This window comes from Bison bison, unplaced genomic scaffold, assembly GCF_000754665.1.
Source record: "Bison bison bison isolate TAMUID 2011002044 unplaced genomic scaffold, Bison_UMD1.0 scf7180017864471, whole genome shotgun sequence".
In the NCBI taxonomy this organism is placed as follows: Eukaryota; Metazoa; Chordata; class Mammalia; order Artiodactyla; family Bovidae; genus Bison; species Bison bison.
Genome location: NW_011495032.1, coordinates 5,898,259 through 5,921,333, shown reverse-complemented (window position 1 = coordinate 5,921,333; position 23,075 = coordinate 5,898,259). Strand labels below are relative to the sequence as shown.

Below are 23,075 nucleotides of genomic sequence, written 5' to 3'. Positions count from 1 at the left end.
ACTGGCAGACTTCAAGTGAAGGGTCCTGACGTGCTATGAAGCAGGAAACAACAGAGGAACAGATGAACCAGTACATTATACAAGAGACCTCTTCAGCCCCTGCATATAACCGCAGTTTACTACTAAGCTTCACACCAGTTCCACAAAGACATTATAATATAAACACTATTTTCTGATTTTCAGCTTTTAGAAACAATCAAACAAAACCTGAAGAACTTAATCATGGTATGAAATCCAAGTAATATCTACCCTTGATGTAAAAGTAATATGCAAATATAATTGAAACATATGGATGACAGAAGTTGGGACTCAGAAAGAGAAGCATAGCTCCAAAGAAGGATAAAAGCATTAGCATTTCCTTCCTATACAGTGAGGGGTGGGATTTCCTGGTAGTTCAGCTGGTGAAGAATCTGCCTGCAATGCAGGAGACCCAGGTTTGATTCCTGGGTCAGGAAGCTCTCCTGGAGAAAGGATAGGCTACCCACTCCAGTATTCTTGGGCTTCCCTGGTGGCTCAGGCGGTAAAGAATCGGTGGCAGAGCCGGGTTCAATCCCTGGCTTGGGAAGATCCCCTGGAGGAGGGCAGGGCAACCCACTCCAGTGTTCTTGCCTGGACAGAGGAGCCCAGTGGGCTACAGTCCATGGGGCTACATCCCCGTGGACAGAGAAGCGTGGCAAGCTACAGTCCATGGGGTCGCAAAGAGTCAGACATGACTAAGTGACTAAGCACAGCACAGCATACAGTGAGGAGCAGGGAGTAAAAGGACTGTGGGACAAGAAACACAAACAGCCACATAACCACATGACAGGGAGAGTGTCCATGTGACAGTTAACACACAGAACTAGACAATATTTATGTTAAGTACGTATTTTGGCATATGTTGAAACTAACAGAAAATGCAATTAAGAGTTTTAAACACTGGCTTGGAGAAGCAGGATTATAGATAAATAGGAGGATAACAGGAGAGAGTTGCAATTCACTTACAAGCTTGTCAGAACTATGTCCAAATTCTATTTTATGTTCTAACTTCATATAAGTGTTTTTATTCATTTAAAAAAACAAAACAACAGTAATTATCTTTGACATTAACTCTGCTTACCAAAAAAATAAGCCAATTTTGGTCTCTCCTTCAAAAACAAGGACTCCTGTTGGGGTCAGTCCCAAGCTGTAGTCATTCCCATCTCTGGCCTAATTTCAGGGGAGCAATATGTGTTAGCTTTATCTGTATAAAGCAGGGTTCACATTTTCAAAGGACTGTTTTTCTTTTCATACTGAATTATATTAATTACATACAGGCTAATATTAATGTGGAAGGTGCTTTCAACAATTAAAACATCCAAAATAACATTCTTAGGAAAACTCATCCAGATTTAGTTCATTGAGATACTATAGTTTTAACGTATGTGTTCACTGGAAGACATACAGGTAGTGATACTGCCACACGGAAGAAAGTTTTCCAGAGTCTTCCCAAATCTAGTCACAGATTTTGAAAAAAAACTGCATTTCTGGGAAAATTGAGCTTTTAAAACTAGAAATAACTTATCACTCTGTAAGTTATACTAGACTAGAGCTTATCAATGCAGAAGAGCATGGCAACCCACTCCAGTATTCTTGCTTGGAGAATCCTATGGACAGAGGATCCCTCAAGCTAAAAGTCAATAGGGTCACAAAGAGTCAGACGTGACTGAATCGACTTAGTATGTACGCAGGCACAGCTTGCCTCATCAAAATCATCAGCTTGCATCAAAGTCCCCTCAAGCTACAGATCTTCAACTTTTCTAAATTATTTTCATTTTTACAGAGCCTACTCAAGCTTACATGATAAAAGATGATATGAATATGAAGTGAAAGAAAAAAAAGTGATTCAAAAACTTAAAAAAAGAAAACAACAGTGACAACTTAAAACCACAGACACCTTTTTGGAAATTTTGGCTGTCTTCTTTCTTATAACAAGTTTTTGTGTGAGACTCTCATCATTCAGTATTTATTCTCAATCTTCATAACCACACATCCAAAGTACCCAGTAGAGCCCCTGCAAATTATACACTCTCCTTCATACTAAGAGATTCCATAGTTACCTTGAGTCTTGAAGGAATAACTTTCTTAAAAAGCATCACATCACAGTGCTTACCTTAACCACATGCATATCAACCCCATACATTTCTAACCACTTGGCTTTATTCAGATAATTGGTTTCAGCTTGTGCTGGGGTCTGACCTCTGAAATGTAAAAAATAATAAATTTTAAGATGATTATAAATATACAATGAATTCTATGCTAAGTAAGAGAAACAGAAGAAAACAAATGTGAAATCACTGTTGTGGTGATGTTAAAGTACCTGTATTCTTTCCATTTCTCAAATATAGCGAGCTCCATCTCTTCTGTCTGAATAGGCACAAACCGGAACTCAGACACAAGTTCAGGACTGTGCTCAGCAAGGTCGTAGTCACCAAGTTCAGCTACAAATGTTAAGTTTCACAAGGTTATGTTTTCTTAATAAGTTTACTTCCTGCTGAATCCTTCTTCAATACCCACTTATTAATAGAAGATTAGACTTTCTTAAACTACAAGGCATTCATAACACCCAGACCATTACCAAAAATAAATCCAGCTTAGACTTGTGACTTATCTGTCTATATGCACAAATCATATAATTGTGGCTAGTAGTATATTTTCAATTAAATGTCTTACTCCTAATTGAGTCATACTGTACAATGCTTAGCTTCTGACAATCTTTTAGCCTTACACAGAGAAATAGCTTTTGACTGTATATTGACTGTATTTTGACTGTATATTTTGTACAAACAAAAATATTCAGCAATCCTTTTAAAAAAACAATTAGCTAGCATCTACTAAGAAGCTATTATGCACAGAACATGACATTAAACATCACTGTAAGATATAATTGCTGTCCCCCTGGAATTTTAAATTATTAATCCCAAAGAAATAAAAAAGAAAAGTTACTGGATAGTGCACACACATTTATGTGTCCATCTGCGGTTATCTCTGTACTGGGTTTGGGAATGGAGGGAAAATGATGATTCTCATTTTCTGTTCTTTAGAACGTTTTCCTTTAAAAATATTTTACTTAAATTAAAACACTTCCATTTTGATAAAGAATTCGGCCATGGAGAGAAAAAGTACGAGTCCTACTTTGAGATAATCCTAAAAATGGTAATAACTTACATTTTACTAAGCATCTAATCTACTTTACACAATAGTCATATTGCAGACATACTGTCATGTAACTTCACAACAACCTTGGAAAATATTCTCACTTCCACTTCACTTGAAGAAATTGCTCTTCTGTCTGGAACATAAGTTTGTTTTTTCTTTTTTTAACTTTTTGTTTTATATTGGAGTATAGCCAATTAACAATGTTGTGCTAGTTTCTGGTAGACAGCAGAGTGACTCAGCCATACACATACATGTATCCATTCTCCCCTAAACGCCCCTCCTCTCCAGGCTGTCACATAACACTGAGCAGAGGTCCCTGTGCTGTTCAGTAGACCCTTGTTGGTTTTTCATTTTAAATATAGCAGTGTGTACATATGGATCCCAAACTCCCTAACTATCCCTTCCTCCCATTCTTTCCCCACTAACAACCATAAGTAGAACCCAAGTTCTTTAAAAGCCCCAAACTAAATCTGCTACATAATGTTGTTCAGGATATATATACTAAAATTGTGAAGAAAAACTGAACTTGAGTGTGTGATAAAACTGATAAAGATTATTCTGAAAAAACAGAAAATCATAAATGAGGGCTTCTATGGTGGGCCTTAAAGACTCCACACTTGCACTGCAGGGGGCACAGGTTCAATCCTTGGTTGGGAAAGTTCCACATGCCACAAGGTGTGGGCAAAAAAAAAAGTCATAAACAAGAAGCAAGGAGCTCATTTTATGAAGAGGGAGTAATACTTCAGTTAATTTACTCTTAAGGACCTTAATAAATCAGTAGGATTTGGTAAACTTTTAGACACAGGACAATGAGACGCATAAGACACAGGATGAAGTTTCGAGGAATCACAAAAACAACTGCACCACGCCCACTCTGCAGCCATAGTGTCAGATGAGTATGAGCAGCTCTACTCTGAGGCCCTGAGGGCTACCCATATTTGTGCCAATAAGTACATGATGAAAAGCTGTGGCAAAGATGGTTTTCACATCTGAGTGGGGCTCCATCCCTTGCACCATGCTGTCCTACACTGGAGCTGATAAGCTCCAGACAGGGATGCAGGGCACCTTCGGAAAGCCCAGGGCACAGAGGCTAGGGTCCACATTGGCTAAGTCATAATGTCAAGCTGCAGAACAAGGGGCATGTGATTGAGGCCCTATTGAGAAGCAAGCTCAAGTTTCCTGGCTTCTAAAAGATCCACCTCTCCAAGAAGGGGGGATTTACTAAGTTTAATATGGACGAATTCAAAAACACAGCTCATCCCAGATGGCTGTGGGTCAAATACATCCCTAATTGTGGCTCCCTGGACGAATGATGGGCCCTGAACTCATGAGAGCCCTGGCGCTGTCCCCTCCTTACCTGTGCCCACCAGTAAATCCTACTTTCCTGTCCCCCCACCAAAAAAAAAAAATGGTAACCATAGATAAAAGAGAAAGTAAGAAAGATTTTATTTAAGGAAAAAATATAAGTAGGGTTAAGAGATAATATAACAGAGCTATATGCATGAATCAGACAGTAAATATTTAGTGATCATTACTTTAAATAAGGGCTTTGTTAAACACACAAAAATGCACAAAGACCATTTTCAAGAAGTATAAATTTTGGCTGTCATGAAACTTACAAAATGAGACACAGAATGAAAGAGCAATAAGTGGTGGAACACAGATATTGAAAATGACAGCTTTTCTATAGATCCAAGAGTTTCAGAATTCTCACATAGCAATTAGTAGAACATTAAAAATGTGCTTTCAAGAAGAGATGCGTGCAATTATGCACTGTGATCATTACAGTTCTAAAGGTATAGCACTTCCAAACTAGTATCCATTCAACATTCCAGAAGATGAAAAAACAAGTTTCAGTCTGTAGACAGACTACATTTTACATTAGCAGCAAATTTCTGAAGTCCAGAAATTTCCTTCAGTCACCAATTACTCTATCAACAGAAAAACACGATTTCCAAAATAGAAGTACAGTATCAGCAGATTAGGTTTATCATAAAACATGAAAGTATAGTCTATTACCCATACAACGGAAAATAAATACTACTGATTTAGAGAGATTGGGGATAATACAGAATCACCCCCAAAAAGCATAAAATTATTAATGTCTTAATTATTAAATATTATTTTTATTTTAATATATATAGATAGTCCAGCCAAAATGTTTCTTTCCATTTTATGAACAAAGACAAATTATTATTTTCCTAAAATGTCAATTTTTTCAGAAGAAAATGCCTAAGTTTAACAAATATTTGATCAGTGTAACAAGGTACAAAAGGGTAAGTTTTTCATTAATCTCATTGACTGGAAAACACTTTTTAAAAAATTCTTAAAATAACCATCAGGAACTTTTAAATACATGCTAAGTATTTCTTTTCATGGACTTGTTCTTAAGAATAAGACAAAAGAAAGCAAGCCAGGTGGCTACAGCAACAATTTACTCATACATCCCTGCATTCTTTATAAAAAGAAAAAATTTGCTGAGGGTCGAATCATAACATGTATTGAATTATCAAGTAGCCTGTAAATTCTGCTTGAAAATACTATTAGACAGAAAGGTAGCAAATAAAGTTAAAGGGAAGGAAAAGAAGGCAATGCTCTGAAACAAGGGAATCAGAGCTGGATACTAATGCAAGATTACAGAAACACAGGTGTTTCTCTTCTGGCATGTCACTATGAATCTTCTGAGAGGCTTCAAACACACACAAAGAAGAATTACCCTTCACTCTTAACAGCGAACATAAGAACTGCTTACCTTGCAAGTTATAAGCTGCCAACTGAACCGCTGTATCAAAGGGACACTCTAATCTGAGACCAAAACATAAATGTGTTAAATAAGCCAATGTCACAACCTCTGTTTTATGATAAATGGAAATAAGACATACTTTATGTTAACTGCTTTTTTTTCATATTTAACTATAAACTTATTTTTTCAACTACTCAAGAAAACATGGTTTACCTTAAACTAATACTCACTTTCCACTGAGAATATCTTGTTTTAACTGAAGAACAAATAAATACCTAAGAAAAACAAAAGGCACAAATTTAACTAAACAGAATAATCTACCGTGAAAAATAATCCTGTCCTTCTAATTTGAGAAGAAACATTCTTAATTACAAAACTTTACCCACAATAAAGTCTATAAAGGAAAAAGAATATGAAACAAGGGGCATTCAGCGTCAGAAGGATGCACTGGAGTTCAGGACACTCTCAAAAGACCAAGGTTTAAAGCAAATTCTGAGAATGAGCTCTGTGATCTGACAACACAGCCACCTCGTATGTAAAGGGATACAGCTACATACACACAAATGACAGCTACACTCTTATCCATCAGGAGAATATTCAAGAGGAAACCCTTCTAAAGGGATTCAGCAATTCAATTTTTTATTTAATAAAAGTAGTACATGTGCATGAGTTATAGAAATGCAATACAGACTCAATGGATAAATACTAAGGAGGCAAGACAAAATAAAAATCAGTTTCTGTAACTTATTTAAAGTTATTTAAGACCATTCAAGAGAAATTAGGATTAAATATTTTCATTACTCAATGGTATGTCAAAAAACAAAGTCAGGAGCCAACCTGAAATAACTCTCAGGGGTGGCCAAAAATAGATAATTTTGAATATCAATAAACATAAAAACGTAATATATTAAAACACAACTGCCCTGTTTAAAATTCATGAGTTGATAGTGATACTTCAGAACTCGCTAGTTAGTTAGTTTTGCAGGATGTTAGAGAACCAACTGTTTATTTTGAAAATTGGTAAATAAAGGAAAACATCCTACACTTAAAAAGCACTGTCTCAAAATGAAATTCCCTTGTCAGGTATCCTGTTACCAGGACAAAGTATCCATTTCATAAACTGTAAAACTGAAGGAATTATTGAGGTAATCTTCCAACATCTTTGGCTAGTCTAACTGAAACTTGACTCTTGTATGTAATTCTAGATAGTGGTCTTACCGGGTCAGCTCTTCACGAAGGTTATTTGGTTCTGAGGAATAAAACTTAACTCGAAGATGCAGACAATAGGGTGAACCAACTGCCATTAAAAGAAAAGGGAGGGCGTTAATTTTTTCAATACAGGTATTTAAATAGTAAGGATTTTCAGTCAGTAAACTTGTCAAACATCTACTGAAGTCGACAAAAGAGAACAGATTATTGCAGCAATAATTCAGGTTACACTGTAGGCTTAAGCCTAACACAATCAGTAGACTTTTTAAATGTCCCAACCACCATGTAGCACTATCACATCATCTGTGCTCCCAAGAACAGACAGCTCCAGAAGACTTACAAAAGTTGGCCAAATATGTCAAATAAAAAAGTCTTGACTGTGTATGCTAACAGCCCTACAAAGCTGCTGAGCTGTATTTCTTGAGAGCAAAAAGAACACCTGTTGTTAACTGCACCTGGCAAATTCACTCACATCCTTTCCAATTCACTTCACCATTTCACTAACCTCTATATTATCAGAGATCCCAATATTTTGTAAAAAAGTTGAGGTGCCCTAAAATCTGGTACTACAAAAAACATGACGGACTATGGACTGGACACTGGTATTCTCCCCTATCACTAGGAATAATACTGACATTTTATGGGAATAACTTCTTTTCATTAGTCTTAACAAAAAAAAATAAAGTTACAGCCTTAAAGTCTCAAAATACTTTCTAAAGCAGGGCAGATAGCAAACAGAAAAATTCCAGTGTAAGTAACCACTAAACAGAAGTTAAGCATCTCATGGGAACTCAATCTCATTTCCAAACTACAAGCCTTTGTTCTAGAAACAAACTACAAACAAACAAACTACATGCATCTAATTACCATCAACCCTCTATAATTTAAGGGGTGGGTCGATATATCGGATTGAAATTATTTTTAGAAAAATGGAGATGCTAAGAAACTCATCAGAAACATTATGTCCCGACTATGAGAAACCAGTTTCTAATATGCAATTATATATAATTCAGTTTCCAACTTTTTTCAAAATTTTTTTCATCACTTACTTTTTACTTGCTTTTTGATGCTTTTTGTACCATCCAACCAATGCTGAAAACAAAAACAAAAAGTTAGCTGTTAAGCAGAGAGAAAATTTAACATTTTAATTACTAAAAGTTAATTTTCATCATGCTTTTGCTGAAGGAAATATTTCACAAGAGAAAAAGAGAAGTGAGACTAAAAACTGGAGTGCGGGTGAATGCTAATCTACCCAGAACACAGAAACATAGGACACATATGAACAAAAGAAAGACCTACAACCAGATACATGACTTCTTAAAAACATTTCATCTGCTACTAAAACATGCTATTTTAAATTTTGCCCTTAGTTTTTCTCACTGTTGCCAAAAAAGAGGACCCTTTCAAAACTGGTAAAATTAGAAGTATGTATCATCATATTCTAATTCTTAGTTCAATTTTGTAATAAAACTATGAGATTTATTAACAGATCATAACCCCAAGTTAGGTGAAATAACAATTTCACTAAGTAGTAGCCTTTGAAAGAGCTTACACTATAAAATTAGATCTTTTTCACAACCAAGACTCTATTAAATAAGCAGCCCTTGCTCCTTTGCTTTACCAAAAAAAAAAAAAAGTAACAGTCTTGATTTCCGTAACCTTTTCACTCTGAAACACACAAAACACAAACAGATCTAAGAAGCAATTCCAGAGACTTGCACTGATAAACCATTCCTAGCCCACTTCCTACAATTAATGCCTTTATACTAAGTCCTAACAGGGACAGGGGAGAAGACAATGGCACCCCACTCCAGTACTCTTGCCTGGAAAATCCCAAGGATGGAGGAGCCTGGTGGGCTGCAGTCTATGGGGTCGCTAAGAATCGGACACGACTGAGAGACTTCACTTTCACTTTTTCACTTTCATGCATTGGAGAAGGAAATGGCAACCCACTCCAGTGTTCTTGCCTGGAGAATGCCAGGGGCAGGAGAGCCTGGTGGGCTGCCGTCTATGGGGTCACACAGAGTCAGACACGACTGAAGTGACTTAGCAGCAGCAACAGGGACAGGATATACTCATCCCACTAAGATACACATGACTGTGTTCTCTTCAGCATGCTTACAGTTGCAAGCACCCTAAACCAAAGGAGTGCTCTTGTGCTACAGTTCACAGAGCTAAGGAATCCAGTCTCAGAACTCCAGACAGGCCAAGCATGGGCAAACAAGACTTCATTGTTAACAGACTTGTAACTATTTGCTTCTCTTGCCAATTATTTGCCTGGCCTCTTCTCCCCCTTCTCTGCCAAGATCCAAAAGTGAAATTCACAGAACCGCTAGTGTGCCAGCAAAGTACCTCTGCATGTCAACACAAGATGGTCAGTAAACATTTCGAGAGACAGTTAAATATGGTGCAATATCTTCTCTGGATTCAAGTGTGCAAACTACTTAGTCAACCATCTCTCATCTTTCGATAAATTCAGGTGGACATCCACTTTTAGGAATATTTTAATCTAGCAAATGTTCAATTTTGTACATCCTTCCATTATAATGCTTGGCCAGCAGTAGGCAGAATACAATTTGATCTATCAGCTGAGAAGAGTTCAACTAAGACAGTGAAAAGCTCACCCATCATGGCTAAGTGCAGGAACCTAATATTCAAATACTCTAGATTTAAATTGTGCAAAATACCTACTACAGCCTAAGAGCAATCACATACTGGGTATGAGATCAATTTTACTTACATGCCCTATATTGTTTTCTCCCCACAACCAGGAATCTGGGAGTTGCCTATCTTCAGGTTCCGTCTATTATACTGCAATGAATTTGTAAGTGAGTGGCTAGTCAACTGGGCATGCCATGCAGCCACAGTGACGGAGATGCTCGTACACATAATGAGCACAAACGAGCACACACCTTCTGGGAGGCAATCTGATTACGCCTTAAAAATAACTATGTGGCTGGATGGACCTAGAGACTGTTATACGGAATGACGTTAAGTCAGAGACAGAGAAAGAGAAATGTCATATGACATCCCTCATATGTGGAACCTAAACAGAAAAGATACAAATGAACTTACAAAACACAGACTTAGAGACCTAACTGGTGATGTGAGGAAGAGAGCAAGGATGGGGAGAAGGGATAGTTAGGGAGTCTGGGATAGACATGTAAATACAACTATATTCAAAATGGATAACCAACAGGGACCTACTGTATAGCACATGGAACTCTGCTCAATGTTATGTGGCAGCCTGGATGGGTGAGGAGTTAGGGTGAGAATGGATACATGTATATGAATGGTTCACCTGAAAACATTACAACATTGTTATTGACTATACCCCAGTGCAAATTAAAAAGTTTAAAAAAAAAAAACTGTGACTTTGACTCAGCAATTCTGCATCTAATAATCATTATTGATGGTTTAACTCACAAGGAATTATAATCAAAGAAAAGTAGGACAATCTGTATATCCAACAATAATGAACTGGTGAAATCAAGTACTTCAACATGTAGAACTATGCAGCAATGAAAAAGAATGAAAGCAAAATAGTTAATAATCTGGAAAACTGAATAATTTTAGTTTTTATTAATTACTTTGTTTTCATTCAAATAACAACACATTATAAATTGTTTTGTCAAAATCCACAAATTTGTACAGGTAATCCTTAAATAAGGAGCAGACTTTCATGGGTCCACTCATATGTGGACTTTTTTCATTAGATACGCACCACAGTATAATCAATCACAATACATACAATCCTTGGTGGGTTGAATTCACAGATCTAGAACCCTGGACACAGAGAAGACTATCAAAGTTATACGCTGATTTTCAACTGCTTCCCAAACCCTAACAGTGGTCATGGGTCCACTGTATATGGGCTTCCCAGGTGGCTTAGTGGTAAAGAACCCGTTTGATCCCTTGGCTTGGGAAGATCCCCTGGAGGGGGAAACGGCAACCCACAACAGTATTCTTGCCTGTAAAATCTCATGGACAGAGGAGCCTGGCGGGCTACAGTCCATGGGGTCACAAAGAGTTGGACATGATTGAGTGACTGAGCACCAGAGCCAACACTGTATATATAAACACAACTTTTCTTTCAGACTGAAGTAATCTATGAGATGTTACCTCTAGATCGTTGAGATTGTTGATTATAATTTTTCTTTGTATTTTCTTATATTTTCAACTTATTCTACAACAAGCATATTTTTACTCAACAATTAGGCCCCCCTTATTTTAATATTGTATATAAATGATATATTTATATGGTTAATTTTTTGGTAATATTGAAAGGTGTACAGTCAACAGTCCCTCCAACCCCTGCAATACCAATTTCTATCACCATATGCACCCCCCACCTCCCAAGATTACTGGTTTCTGATTCCCTAGAGTTTCTTCAAAGGGAAAAAAAAACCCTGTGTGTTAGTAAAGAGTAAAGACATTAACAATGGATTGAAAATCAACAGGCTAAATACAAATTTTGACAGAATAAATTTTAAGGGATACTGAGAAGGAAACATTAACATAAGCTAGACCAATACTATTTTAAGAACAACCTAGTCTTTCTTGAATGGTTGTAACAAAATTTTTTCAGTTTAAGAACATTTATGGCTAGTTTCAAAAGCAAACCTGTAGTCTCTACTTTGTGCCCTAAGTCTAAGAAGCACATTAAACACACAATTCTCCTGGTGAGACGAAGGATCAGTTTTCTTCCAAGGAAGCATTTTAGTCTTTCTATGTGCATCTAACAGCTTCTACACTCTGCACTCCCTTAAAACAACCCAAAACCCAGATAAAGCATCAAGCACATTCTAAAGTGAAATTCAGGAACTGGGGGAGTTCCTGGTGATGCTCTGGGGAAGGTCTGAGTTCATGTTTGCATATTTTCAAGTCTGTTTTCTTTCATCTCCTCCACATTCCAAGCCCTGGGACTGGAAAATTGAGAGCTCAGAGACAGGCACTGATAGTATTTTCCTTGAATCAGGGTCTTTAGGGGTTGAGTTTAAACTACAGCAGAAGATAAAGGTGAGAACATGCAGATATAGACTTTTGGATGCACAGAGTGAAGCTAATATGGCTCTTCTTCCTCATGTACATTAAAAACAAAATAAATCTCCTAATTTCCTAAAGTGTGGTAGGTAAACTTAGAATTCAAAGACTATGGGAAGCTACATTTATTTCCATCCTATTGAGCTAGGAACAAAAGAACAATTATTTACTTGTGTATCTTAGAAAATAAATAATATGTAATTACAAACATAACAGCCATAGCTAAACCAAACAGAGAGTTGCCTAAGAAGCTTCCAAAACACTACCATGTATACACCCTCACCCCAGGCCCTACAGCTCTTCAAATGAACGACTCCTGACTTCTGACGCCTAAACAGCTAGCAGTAGATGCACCACTGCTGCTGCTCAAAGGGCAAAGAGCTGGCGGTAGAGAAATGTAAACCATCTTTCCAAACAACTGCCTCTGCAAAAAATATTTCTCCTGGCTCATGCTCTACATTAAATTATTGTTTAAAAGCAAATTTTAACACTTTAACCAATCAACAAATGTTAAAAATCAATGCCACGAAAACAGAAGATCAATTTGCTTTAGATTCCATCATAAATTCTACCTGCGTGATTACTCTTTCGGTGTTAAAAGTCTGTGCTGGGCTTCCTGGTAGCTCAGTCATAAAGAATCCGCCTGCCTTTACAAGAGACACAGGTTTGATCCCTGATCTGGGAAGATCTCACATGCCACACAGCAACTAAGCCTGTATGCCACAACTGCTGAACATGTAGTCTAGAGCCTGGTTACCGCCAACTGTTGAGGCCTCGTGCTGCAACTACTGAAGACCGCATGCCCTACAATCTGTGCTCAACAAGAGGCGCCACTGCAATGAGAAGCCTGCAAAACAGAGTAGCCTGGCTCACAGCAACTAAGAAAAGCCAACACAGCAAGGAAGACCCAGCACAGCCAAAAATAAATAAAATTATTTTTTTTTAATTCTGGATTATAAGAAATTCCAAATGAAGACTCAGAGGAGCCATTAAAATATATTTTCCACAATACTTTTCTGTGTATTATTAGTATACCTTCTTAGGATTCTTAAAAGTCAAATTTATAATGGAAATGTAGATGACTTAAGCAGATTATACATTCACTCTATGGAAAGAAGAGCACATAATCTATTTTGGAAATATACTTATTTTAACAAAAACAGTTCCTCCTTGTTTAGCAAATATATGTGCCTGTGTGTGTGTTTCTTACAATACAGAATATATATGTATACTTAACATATAGGTTATTTCTATGTATTTTTTACTCCCCACTACTTTATTGAATTTTATTGTTTAAGTTCTAACAATCCAATCCAATCAGCTGCCAACAGTGACATTTCACCTCCTCCTTTCCAAAGTTTATAATGTTTACAACTACATTTGCTGTTACTTCTATTAAAATAATTTAATAGCAGTGGTAATAAGATCTTCCTTGGTGGCTAAGACAGTAAAGCATCTGCCTACAATGCAGGAGACCTGGGTTCAATCCCTGGGATGGGAAGATCCCCTGGAGAAGGAAATGGCAAACCACTCCAGAACTCTTGCCTGGAAAACCCCATGGACAGAGGAGCCTGGTAGGCTACAGACCATGAGGTCGCAAAGAGCTGGACACTACTGAGCAACTTCACTTTCACTTTGTCACCTGTGTGTCTTTAATAGGGGCTTTCCCGATGGCTCAGTGGGGAAAGAATCCACTTGCAACAAAGGAGACACAAGTTTGATTCCTGGGTAGGGAAGATCCCCTGGAGAAGGAAATGGCAATTCGCTCCAGTATTCTTACCTGGAAATCTCATGGACAGAGGAGCCTGCTGGGCTACAGTCCATGGAGTTGCAAGAGCTGGACAGGACTAAGCATGTAGGTACATTGTCTTTAGTGGGAATGCGTCTATTGTTTCTCTATTAATCTAAAGTTGTTGTATTTAAATCATCAAAACTGTAAAGAGAGTAAAGCCCTCGAGCAACCACCAGGTCTGTTCTCACAGGTGGGACACGTATCTGCCCAACATCTACCACCATCCCTAGAGATGGGCACACGTTCCAAAGCTAGGCTAGCCCCACAACACAGAGAGAAGGAAGGTCAATTCCACATAAGTCAAAGTCCATGAGGTGACAAGAAGAAGGGGCTTCACAGGCCACCAAAACCATCTGATAAGAATTTGAGGGAAGAGTATTATCTGCCTGATCTCAGATGAGCAAGCGTCTGCAGGCCAGACAGAGCTTACCACATGACATCTGCAGTGCTCGAAAGAGTTGCATTCTAACCCTGAACAAGAACTGCCTCTTCCCTTAGCTCAGTGATCTGAGATCCACCATGGAGGGATCCACTGCCGCAGCCTCCAACAAGGGTGCATTTGTGGAACACCTCCCCTCCCTAATGTCTCCCCAGTCAAGTGTTCTCCAGCTCTCAACTTTGGATCAAACACCTCCATTTCCATTTGCACTGAGTGTTGTGTAAACTAAAATGCCTTAAACTTCAACTCACTGAGTTACTTATCTTTCTTTTGCGGTTGATATTTGAGTGTCCATCTTTTTTAAATGCAGTTTCACTTAACTATATGGTAGAGGCAGATGAGCATACATGAAGTGTCAGGTGCCTGTTCAGAAGTGGTACACATCACACAAACTACAGTCTATCACCGAGAGCAAGTACAATGGCCAGAACCTAGCATCAACCGAGCAACAAAGTAGCAACGTCTTATAGTAAACACAGGAACCAATCCCACGATATACAATGATATACATGATGTATATGATGTACATGATACATGATACACATGATGAATTATATCAACTAATACTGAATCATCTTTGCATTTCTGAAAATACACTCCACCTGATCATTATGTATTGTTCATACTTTTAATAGTATATTTTATTTTATTCAATAGTATAAACTTTTAATAATATAAATAATACATGATACATATTAGTAATATATATAATGTATATTAAATATAAATACATTGGAAAATGTTATATTAAATATAACAATACATATACATAATACATAATAATAAACATAGTATGCTGCTATTTTACTTAGGATTTTTACACAGAGACCAAGTGAAGTTATATATATATAAATAAACCAATACTTAAACTGATTTAAGAAAAAGGCAAAAAATAACTACTGATGTGTTCTTCCTTTTTTTCCAAGTTTTTAGGAGAAATACTACCTATGTTTCCCTTTCCTGAACATAAATGTCTAAAATCTACCTAATTCATTCTTCTTTAAAAACTTGATTGGGCCAGTTAAAATTCTAAGGTCCAAATATGAAGTTTGAAAAACTTCATCAACCAGAGGTCACAAACATATATACAGATCAGAGGCTTAAATCTTTGCTGAGACATGTTTTGTTTGGTTCACACTATATTTTTTACATTCTTTTACTGAAATGTTCACAGCTGCAATTATAATAACAAGAGGTCCTCCTATCTCCCCTTTCTCCCCCAATGCTTCCACCTTACATAACTACAGTAAATCAGTTACTAAAATCAGGCACTGCACAATGTGCCTATACAGTTCTATGTCACTTTATCACACATCTCAATTCCTGACCTGATACCACAATCAAGATAAAGATATATTCCATTATCACCAATAGCTCCCTCATACTTCTACTCTACAGACACATCCACTCGTACCTCCAACATCCCTAAACCTCAGCAACCATTAACCTGATCTCTAATTTTGTTGAGACTGTTACATACACGAAGTATACGATATGTGACCTCTGGAGATTGACTGTTTTTACTCCACATAATGCCCTTGAAATCCATCCAAATTGTGTGTGTCAACAGATTTCTTGTTTTCTATTGCTGAGTAGTATTCCAAGGTATGAATGTGTCACAGTTTCTTTAATCATTAATTTACTGTAGGACACTGGCTTTTCCAAGTTTTTTGCTATTACTAATAAAGCTGTCATGAACAATCATGCACAGGTTTTTGTGAAGAAATAAGTCTTCAATTCTCTGAAATAAGTGACCACACATAAAACTGCTGAGTCATACGTAAGTGTAAGTTTATCTTTTTAAGAAGTTGCCAGACTATTTTTCATACTGGCTATACCACTCCCAAAACCAATGTTTGAGAGATCCAGTTTCTCCATATCTTCATAAGCATTTAGAGTTATCATAATTTTTTATTTTAGCTGTACTCACAGATGTATAGTAATGACATCTCACCAAAGTCTTCTTTACATTTCCCTGATGCCAAGGGATGAGGAACATCCTTTTGTGTGTTTATTTGCTATCTGTATATATCCTCTTTGGGGAAAAGCAAAATCTTTTAATTTTGATAAAATCCATTTCATTGATTAAAAATGGTCATGTTTTTGGTATCATGCCTAGTAACTCTTCTCCAAGCCCCAGGTCTCAAAGATGTTCTCATATATTTCTAAGTTTATAGTTTTACTTCTTATACTAATGTACACTATTTTTGAGTTAATTTCTATACAGGTATATGGTTTAGGTCAGGGTTCATATTTTTGCTTGATATCCAATTGCTCCAGCACAATTGTTAAGACTACCCTCCTTTGACTGAATTACACTGGGTATCTTAAAAATCAGTTGCCTGGCCATACTCATGCAGAGCTCCCTATTTTGTTTCATTGATCTATGTGCCTGTGGTTCTACCAATACCACACAATCCTATTTACAGCAGTTATTCGTCTTGAAACTAAATAGAGGAATTCTTCCCACTATTTTTCTTTTTCAAAATTGTTTTTTAGGTATTATAGATCCTGTGCCTTTTCAAGGAAGTTTTCAAATAATTTTGTCAGTATCTACAAAGGATTTTCTGAAATTTTGACACAAATGGCATTAAACTTGAACATCAACTAGGAAAGAAGTGATTACTTTGCCGAGTCTTCTAAGCCATGCACACAGTATACCTCTCCATTTATTTAGCCCTCTTTTGATTTCTTTCATCAGTCACAGAAAGCTGTGGTACATATACACAATGGAGTATTACTCAGCCATTAAAAAGAACACATTTGAATCAGTTCTAATGAGATGGATGAAACTGGAACCTATTATACAGAGTGAAGTAAGCCAGAAAGAAAAACACTAATACAGTATACTAACGCATATATATGGAATTTAGAAAGATGGTAACAATAACCCTGTGTACGAGACAGCAAAAGAGACACTGATGTATAGATCAGTCTTATGGACTCTGTGGGAGAGGGAGAGGGTGGGGAGATTTGGGAGAATGGCACTGAAACATGTATAATATCATGTATGAAACGAGTCGCCAGTCCAGGTTCGATGCACGATACTGGATGCTTGGGGCTGGTGCACTGGGACGACCCAGAGGGAGGGTATGGGGAGGGAGGAGGGAGGAGGGTTCAGGATGGGGAACACAGGTATACCTGTGGTGGATTCATTTCGATATTTGGAAAAACTAATACAATATTGTGAAGTTTAAAAATAAAATAAAATTAAAAAAATATATATATATATATAAAAAAGATAAAAAAATAAATAAAATTTAACCAGTGCTTTTTAAAAATGAAAGATTTACTCTAAAAATATGGATCTCTAACTTCTCTTAAAATATTAATACTTGAAGATCCAGCAAAGTTATTTGGCAACAAATGGCTAGAGATAGGTGGTAACTGCCCCTTCAATTCCTTTTTTGAGGGAAAAGTGATATGTTCCCTACTTCACCACAATTGCTCTACAAATCAACAGATGGCTACTTGTCAGTTACAACTTATTAACATGTTGGTGTTTTTCTGTCTCTGAATCTATCAAAAAATGGGAAAAGAAAACATATCAATAAAAAGGAAAACATATTTGAGTCAGTTCTTATGAGGTGAATTAGAATTGCCAACATCCGTTGGATCATTGAAAACGCAAGCAAGTTTCAGAAAAACATCTACGTCTGCTTTACTGACGATGCCAAAGCCTTTGACTATGTGGATCACAACAAACTGTGGAAAATTCTTCAAGAGATGGGAATACCAGACCCACCTTAACTGCCTCCTGAGAAATCTGTATGTAAGTCAAGAAACAACTGGACATGGAACAACAGTTCAGTTCAGTCCCTCAGTCATGTTCGACTCTTTGTGGTCCCATGGACTGCAGCATGCCAGGCCTCCCTGTCCATCACCAGCTCCCAGAATTTACTCAAACTCACGTCCGTTGAGTTGGTGATGCCATCCAACCATCTCATCCTCTGTCGTCCCCTTCTCTTCTCGCCTTCAATCTTTCCCAGCATCAGGGTCTTTTCTAAGGAGTCAGTTCTAACCATTAGGTGGCCAAAGGATTGGAGTTTCAGCTTCAGCACGAGTCTTTCCAATGAATATTCAAGACTGATTTTCTTTAGGATAGACTGCTTTGATCTCCCTGCACTTCAAGGGACTCTCAAGAGTCTTCTCCAACACCACAATTCAAAAGCATCAATTTTTCAGTGCTCAGCTTTCTTTATAGTCCAACTATCACATCCATACATGACTACTGGAAAAATCATAGCTTTGACTAGGCAGACCTTTGCTGGCAAAGTAATGTCTCTGCTTTTTAATATGCTGTCTAGGTTGGCCATAACTTTTCATCCAAGGAGCAAGCATCTTTTAATTTCATGGCTTCAGTCACCATCTGCAGTGATTTTGGAGCCCCCCAAGATTAAGTCTATCATTGTTTCCACGTCTATTTGCCATTAAGTGATGGGACTGGACGCCATGATCTTCGTTTTCTGAATGTGGAGTTTTAAGCCAACTTTTTTACCCCCCTCTTTACTTTCATCAAGAGGCTCTTTAGTTCTTCTTCGCTCTTGGCCATAAAGGTGGTGTCATCTGCATATCTGAGGCTATTGATATTTCTCCCTACAATCTTGATTCCAGCTTGTGCTTCACCCAGCCCAGCATTTCACATGATGTACTCTGCATATAAGTTAAATAAGCAGGGGGGCAATATACAACCTTGATGTATTCCTTTTCCTATATGGAATCAGTCAGTTGTTCCATGTCGAGTTCTAACTATTGCTTCTTGACCTCCATACAGATTTCTCACAATGCAGGTCAGGTGGTCTGGTATTCCCAGCTCTTTCAAGAATTTTTCAGAATCTGTTGTGGTCTACACAGTCAAAGGCTTTAGCATAGTCAGTAAAACAGAAGTAGATGTTTTTCTAGAACTCTCTTGCTTTTTCGACGATCCAGCAGATGTTGGCAATTTGATCTCTGGTTCCTCTGCCTTTTCTTAATCCAGCTTGAGCATCTGGAAGTTCACAATTCACATACTATTGAACCCTGGCTTGGAGAATTTTGAGCATTACTTTACTAGCGTGTGAGATGAGTGCAATTGTGCGGTAGTTTGAGCATTCTTTGGCATTGCCTTGCTTTGGGATTGGAATGAAAACGGACTTTTTCCAGTCCTGTGGCCACTACTGAGTTTTCCAAATGTGCTGGCATACTGAGTGCAGCACTTTCACAGCATTATCTTTTAGCATCTGAAATAGCTCAACTGGAATTCCATCAACCTCCACTAGCTTTGTTCATAGTGAGGCTTCCTAAGGCCCACTTGACTTCACATTCCAGGATGTCTGGCTCTAGGTTGCTGATGAGACCATCATGATCAGTTAGAATTGGACACGGAACAGCAAACTGGTTCCAAGTAGGAAAAGGAGTATGTCAAGGCTATACAGTGTCACCCTGCTTATTTAACTTATATGTAGAATATATCATGCAAAATGTTGGGCTGGATGAAGCACAAGCTGGAATCAAGATTGCTGGGAGAAATATCAATAACCGCAGATATACAGATGACACTGCCCTTATGGAAGAAAGCGAAGAAGAACCAAAGAGCCTCTCGATGAAAGAAAAAGGAGAGTGAAAAAATTGGCTTAAAACTCAACATTCAAAAAACTAAGATCCTGGCACCCGTCCCATCACTTCATGGCAAATAGATGGGGAAACAATGGAAACAGTGACAGACTTTATTTTGGGGGGCTCCAAAATCACTGCAGATGGTAATTGCAGCCATGAAATTAAAAGACACTTGCTCCTTGAAAGAAAAGCTATGACCAACCTAGACAGCATATTAAAAAGCAGAGACATTACTTTGCCAGCAAAGGTCTGTCTAGTCAAAGCTATGGTTTTTTCCAGTAGTTGTATATGGATCTGAAGCTTGGACCATAAAGACAGTTGAGCACTGAAGTATCGATGATTTTGAATTGTGGTGTTGGAGAAGACTCTTGAGAGTCCCTTGGACTGCAAGGAGATCCAACCAGTCCATTCAAAAGGAAATCAGTCCTGAATATTCACTGGAAGGACTGACGTTGAAGCTGAAACTCCAATCCTCTGGCCACCTGATGGGAAGAAGTGACTCATTGGAAAAGACCCTGATGCTGGGAAAGATTGAAGGTGGGAGGAGAAGGGAACAACAGAAGATGAGATGGTTGGATGGGATCACTGACTCGATGGACATAAGTTTGAGCAAGCTCCGGGAGTTGGCGATGGACAGGGAGGCCTGGCATGCTGCAGTCCATGGGGTCACAAAGAGTCGGACACGACTTGAGCAACTGAACTAAACTGAACTGAATGAGGTGAATGAACCTAGAGTCTATTATACAGAGTGAAGTAAATCAGAAGAGAAAGATAAATATCATATACTAATGCATATATATGGGATCTAGAAAGATGATACTGATCAATTAATTTCCAAGGCAGCAAAGGAGAAACAGACATAGAGAACTGACTTATGGACACACGGAGAAGGGAGGAGAGGGTAAGATGTATGGAGAGAGTATCATGGAAACTTACATTATCATATGTAAAATAGCCAATGGGAATTTGCTTGATGTCTTGGGAAACTCAAACAGGGTCTCTGTATCAACCTAGAGGAGTGGGATGGGGAGGGAGATGGGAGGGAGGTTCAAGAGGTACACCTGTGGCTGATTTATGTTAATGTTTGACAGAAAACAACAAAAATTCTGTAAAGCAATTATCCCTCAATTAAAAAATACGTTAAGTTTTTAAAATTTTTTTAAATGAAAAAAAAAAAAAGAAAACATATCAAGCATATAGCACAATTCTAAAAAAGAGAAAATCTATACTTGTTAGAAGTAAATAAAACTCCCATTCTTTAACATGCATGACATCTTCTTTCTCTTTTGTTCTTCTGACTCCTGTAGACATTTCAAGACTGAATATCATTCCTTCAAAATAAATCATACATGTTCTCTGGCAAACTGTTACCACTAATTGAATTAATTAACAATTAATTGTTACAGTTATTTTTCTCAAATTTGGCAAATTCTGACTGTACTGACCTAAAACCACTTAGTATCAAAAGAATAATACTTTCTTGCCTGGCTTAAGATATATTACTTACACACTGGAAAGTTCTATTGTACAATAAAATTACCAAATTATTATTTTTAAAAACCATCAATATTGGCAGTTCTGCTGTCATAAGGCAACTCTTTACACATCCTGTCATTTTCATGGAAGAAAGTTTCCCTAAATTGTTCATCAAAAAATATTAAATTACCATAAACTTGTAGAGTCACACAATGAGATTTTGTAACAAGGTTTCACCAACAGTATAAAAAGATAATAAATTTTCAAACACACTATTATCATAAAGACTTGAAGAAAAATCATGGAAATGAATACCACCATCTGCTTTTCTTTAAAATACAGGTTATTTATTTACTAAAAAAGAGTTACTAAACAAGAGTCCATAGGCGGGCTTCAGGAATACCTGAATTACCTATATATGTGCACATCAGGTTATGTGTACATGCCTTTTTCTAGGGAAAGCATCCACAGACTTCATCACCATAACTTAAGGTTTAAGATCATCATTACACTGTATAAAAGGATACTAAATTAAGTTTACATTTGAAAACAGAAGATGGGGCAGTATTGTGCAGTCAACTAAAACAAGGGTAACCGTATATCCTAGTATGCAATATTGTTCTTTACAGCATTGGACTTTACTTTCACCACCAGATACATCCACAACTGAGTGTCATTTCTTCGTTGGCCCAGACACTTCATTCTTTCTGGAGCTATTAGTAATTGCCCTCCGCTTTTCCCCAGGAGCATACTGGAATGTTCCGACCTCGGGGAGTTCATCTTCCAGTGTCATGTCTTTTTACCCTTTCATACTGTTCATGGGGTTCTCACGACAAGAAAACTGGAGTGGTTTGCTATTCCCTCTTCCAGTGGACTACATTTTGTCTGAAGTCTCCTCTATGACATGTCCATTTTGGGTGGCCCTGCATGTAATGGCTCATAGCTTCATTGAGTTACACAAGCTCTTTCGCCACAAGAAGGATGTGATCCATGAATGTTCAAACTACAATACAGTGGCATTCATTTCGCATGCTGGTAAGGTTATGCTTAAAACTCTTCCAAGTTCAGTTCAGTAGTACATAAACGAAGAACTTGCAGGTGTACAAGACAGGTTTAGAAAAGGTAGAGGAACCAGAGATCAAATTGTGAACATTTGTTGGATCACAGAGAAAGCAAAAGAATTCCAGAAAAACATCTACTTCTGCTTCATTGATTATGCTAATGCCTTTGATTATGTTCAGTTCAGTCACTCAGTTGTGTCCGACTCTTTGTGACCCCTCGAACCGAAGCACGCCAGGCCTCCCTATCCATCACCAACTGCCGGAGTCCACCCAAACCCATGTCCATTGAGTCAGTGATGCCATCCAACCATCTCATCCTCTGTCATCTCCTTCTCCTCCTGCCCTCAATCTTTCCCAGCATCAGGGTCTTTTCAAATGAGTCAGCTCTTCCCATCAGGTGCCCTAAGTATTGGAGTTTCAGCTTCAACATCAGTCCTTCCAATGAACACCCAGGACTGATCTTTAGGATGGACTGGCTGGATCTCCTTGCAGTCCAAGGGACTCTCAAGAGTCTTCTCCAACACCACAGTTCAAAAGCAT

The 23,075-nt window shown here is 37.7% G+C and overlaps 1 protein-coding gene across 4 annotated transcripts in view; it reads right to left on the bottom strand.

The window, feature by feature from the left end:
• Nucleotides 1-23,075, bottom strand: part of EPB41L5 (erythrocyte membrane protein band 4.1 like 5) — a 164,441-nt gene that overhangs the window by 101,912 nt on the left and 39,454 nt on the right. For all 4 annotated transcript variants that reach the window (XM_010860803.1, XM_010860804.1, XM_010860805.1 and 1 more), the window contains 7 exons: nt 8,179-8,221; nt 7,139-7,217; nt 6,151-6,195; nt 5,930-5,982; nt 2,339-2,459; nt 2,132-2,219; nt 1,100-1,188 (listed from right to left, as the gene is read on the bottom strand). In XM_010860803.1, coding sequence (XP_010859105.1) covers nt 1,100-1,188; nt 2,132-2,219; nt 2,339-2,459; nt 5,930-5,982; nt 6,151-6,195; nt 7,139-7,217; nt 8,179-8,221 — 518 coding nt within the window. The remainder of the gene's footprint in view (nt 1-1,099; nt 1,189-2,131; nt 2,220-2,338; nt 2,460-5,929; nt 5,983-6,150; nt 6,196-7,138; nt 7,218-8,178; nt 8,222-23,075) is intronic.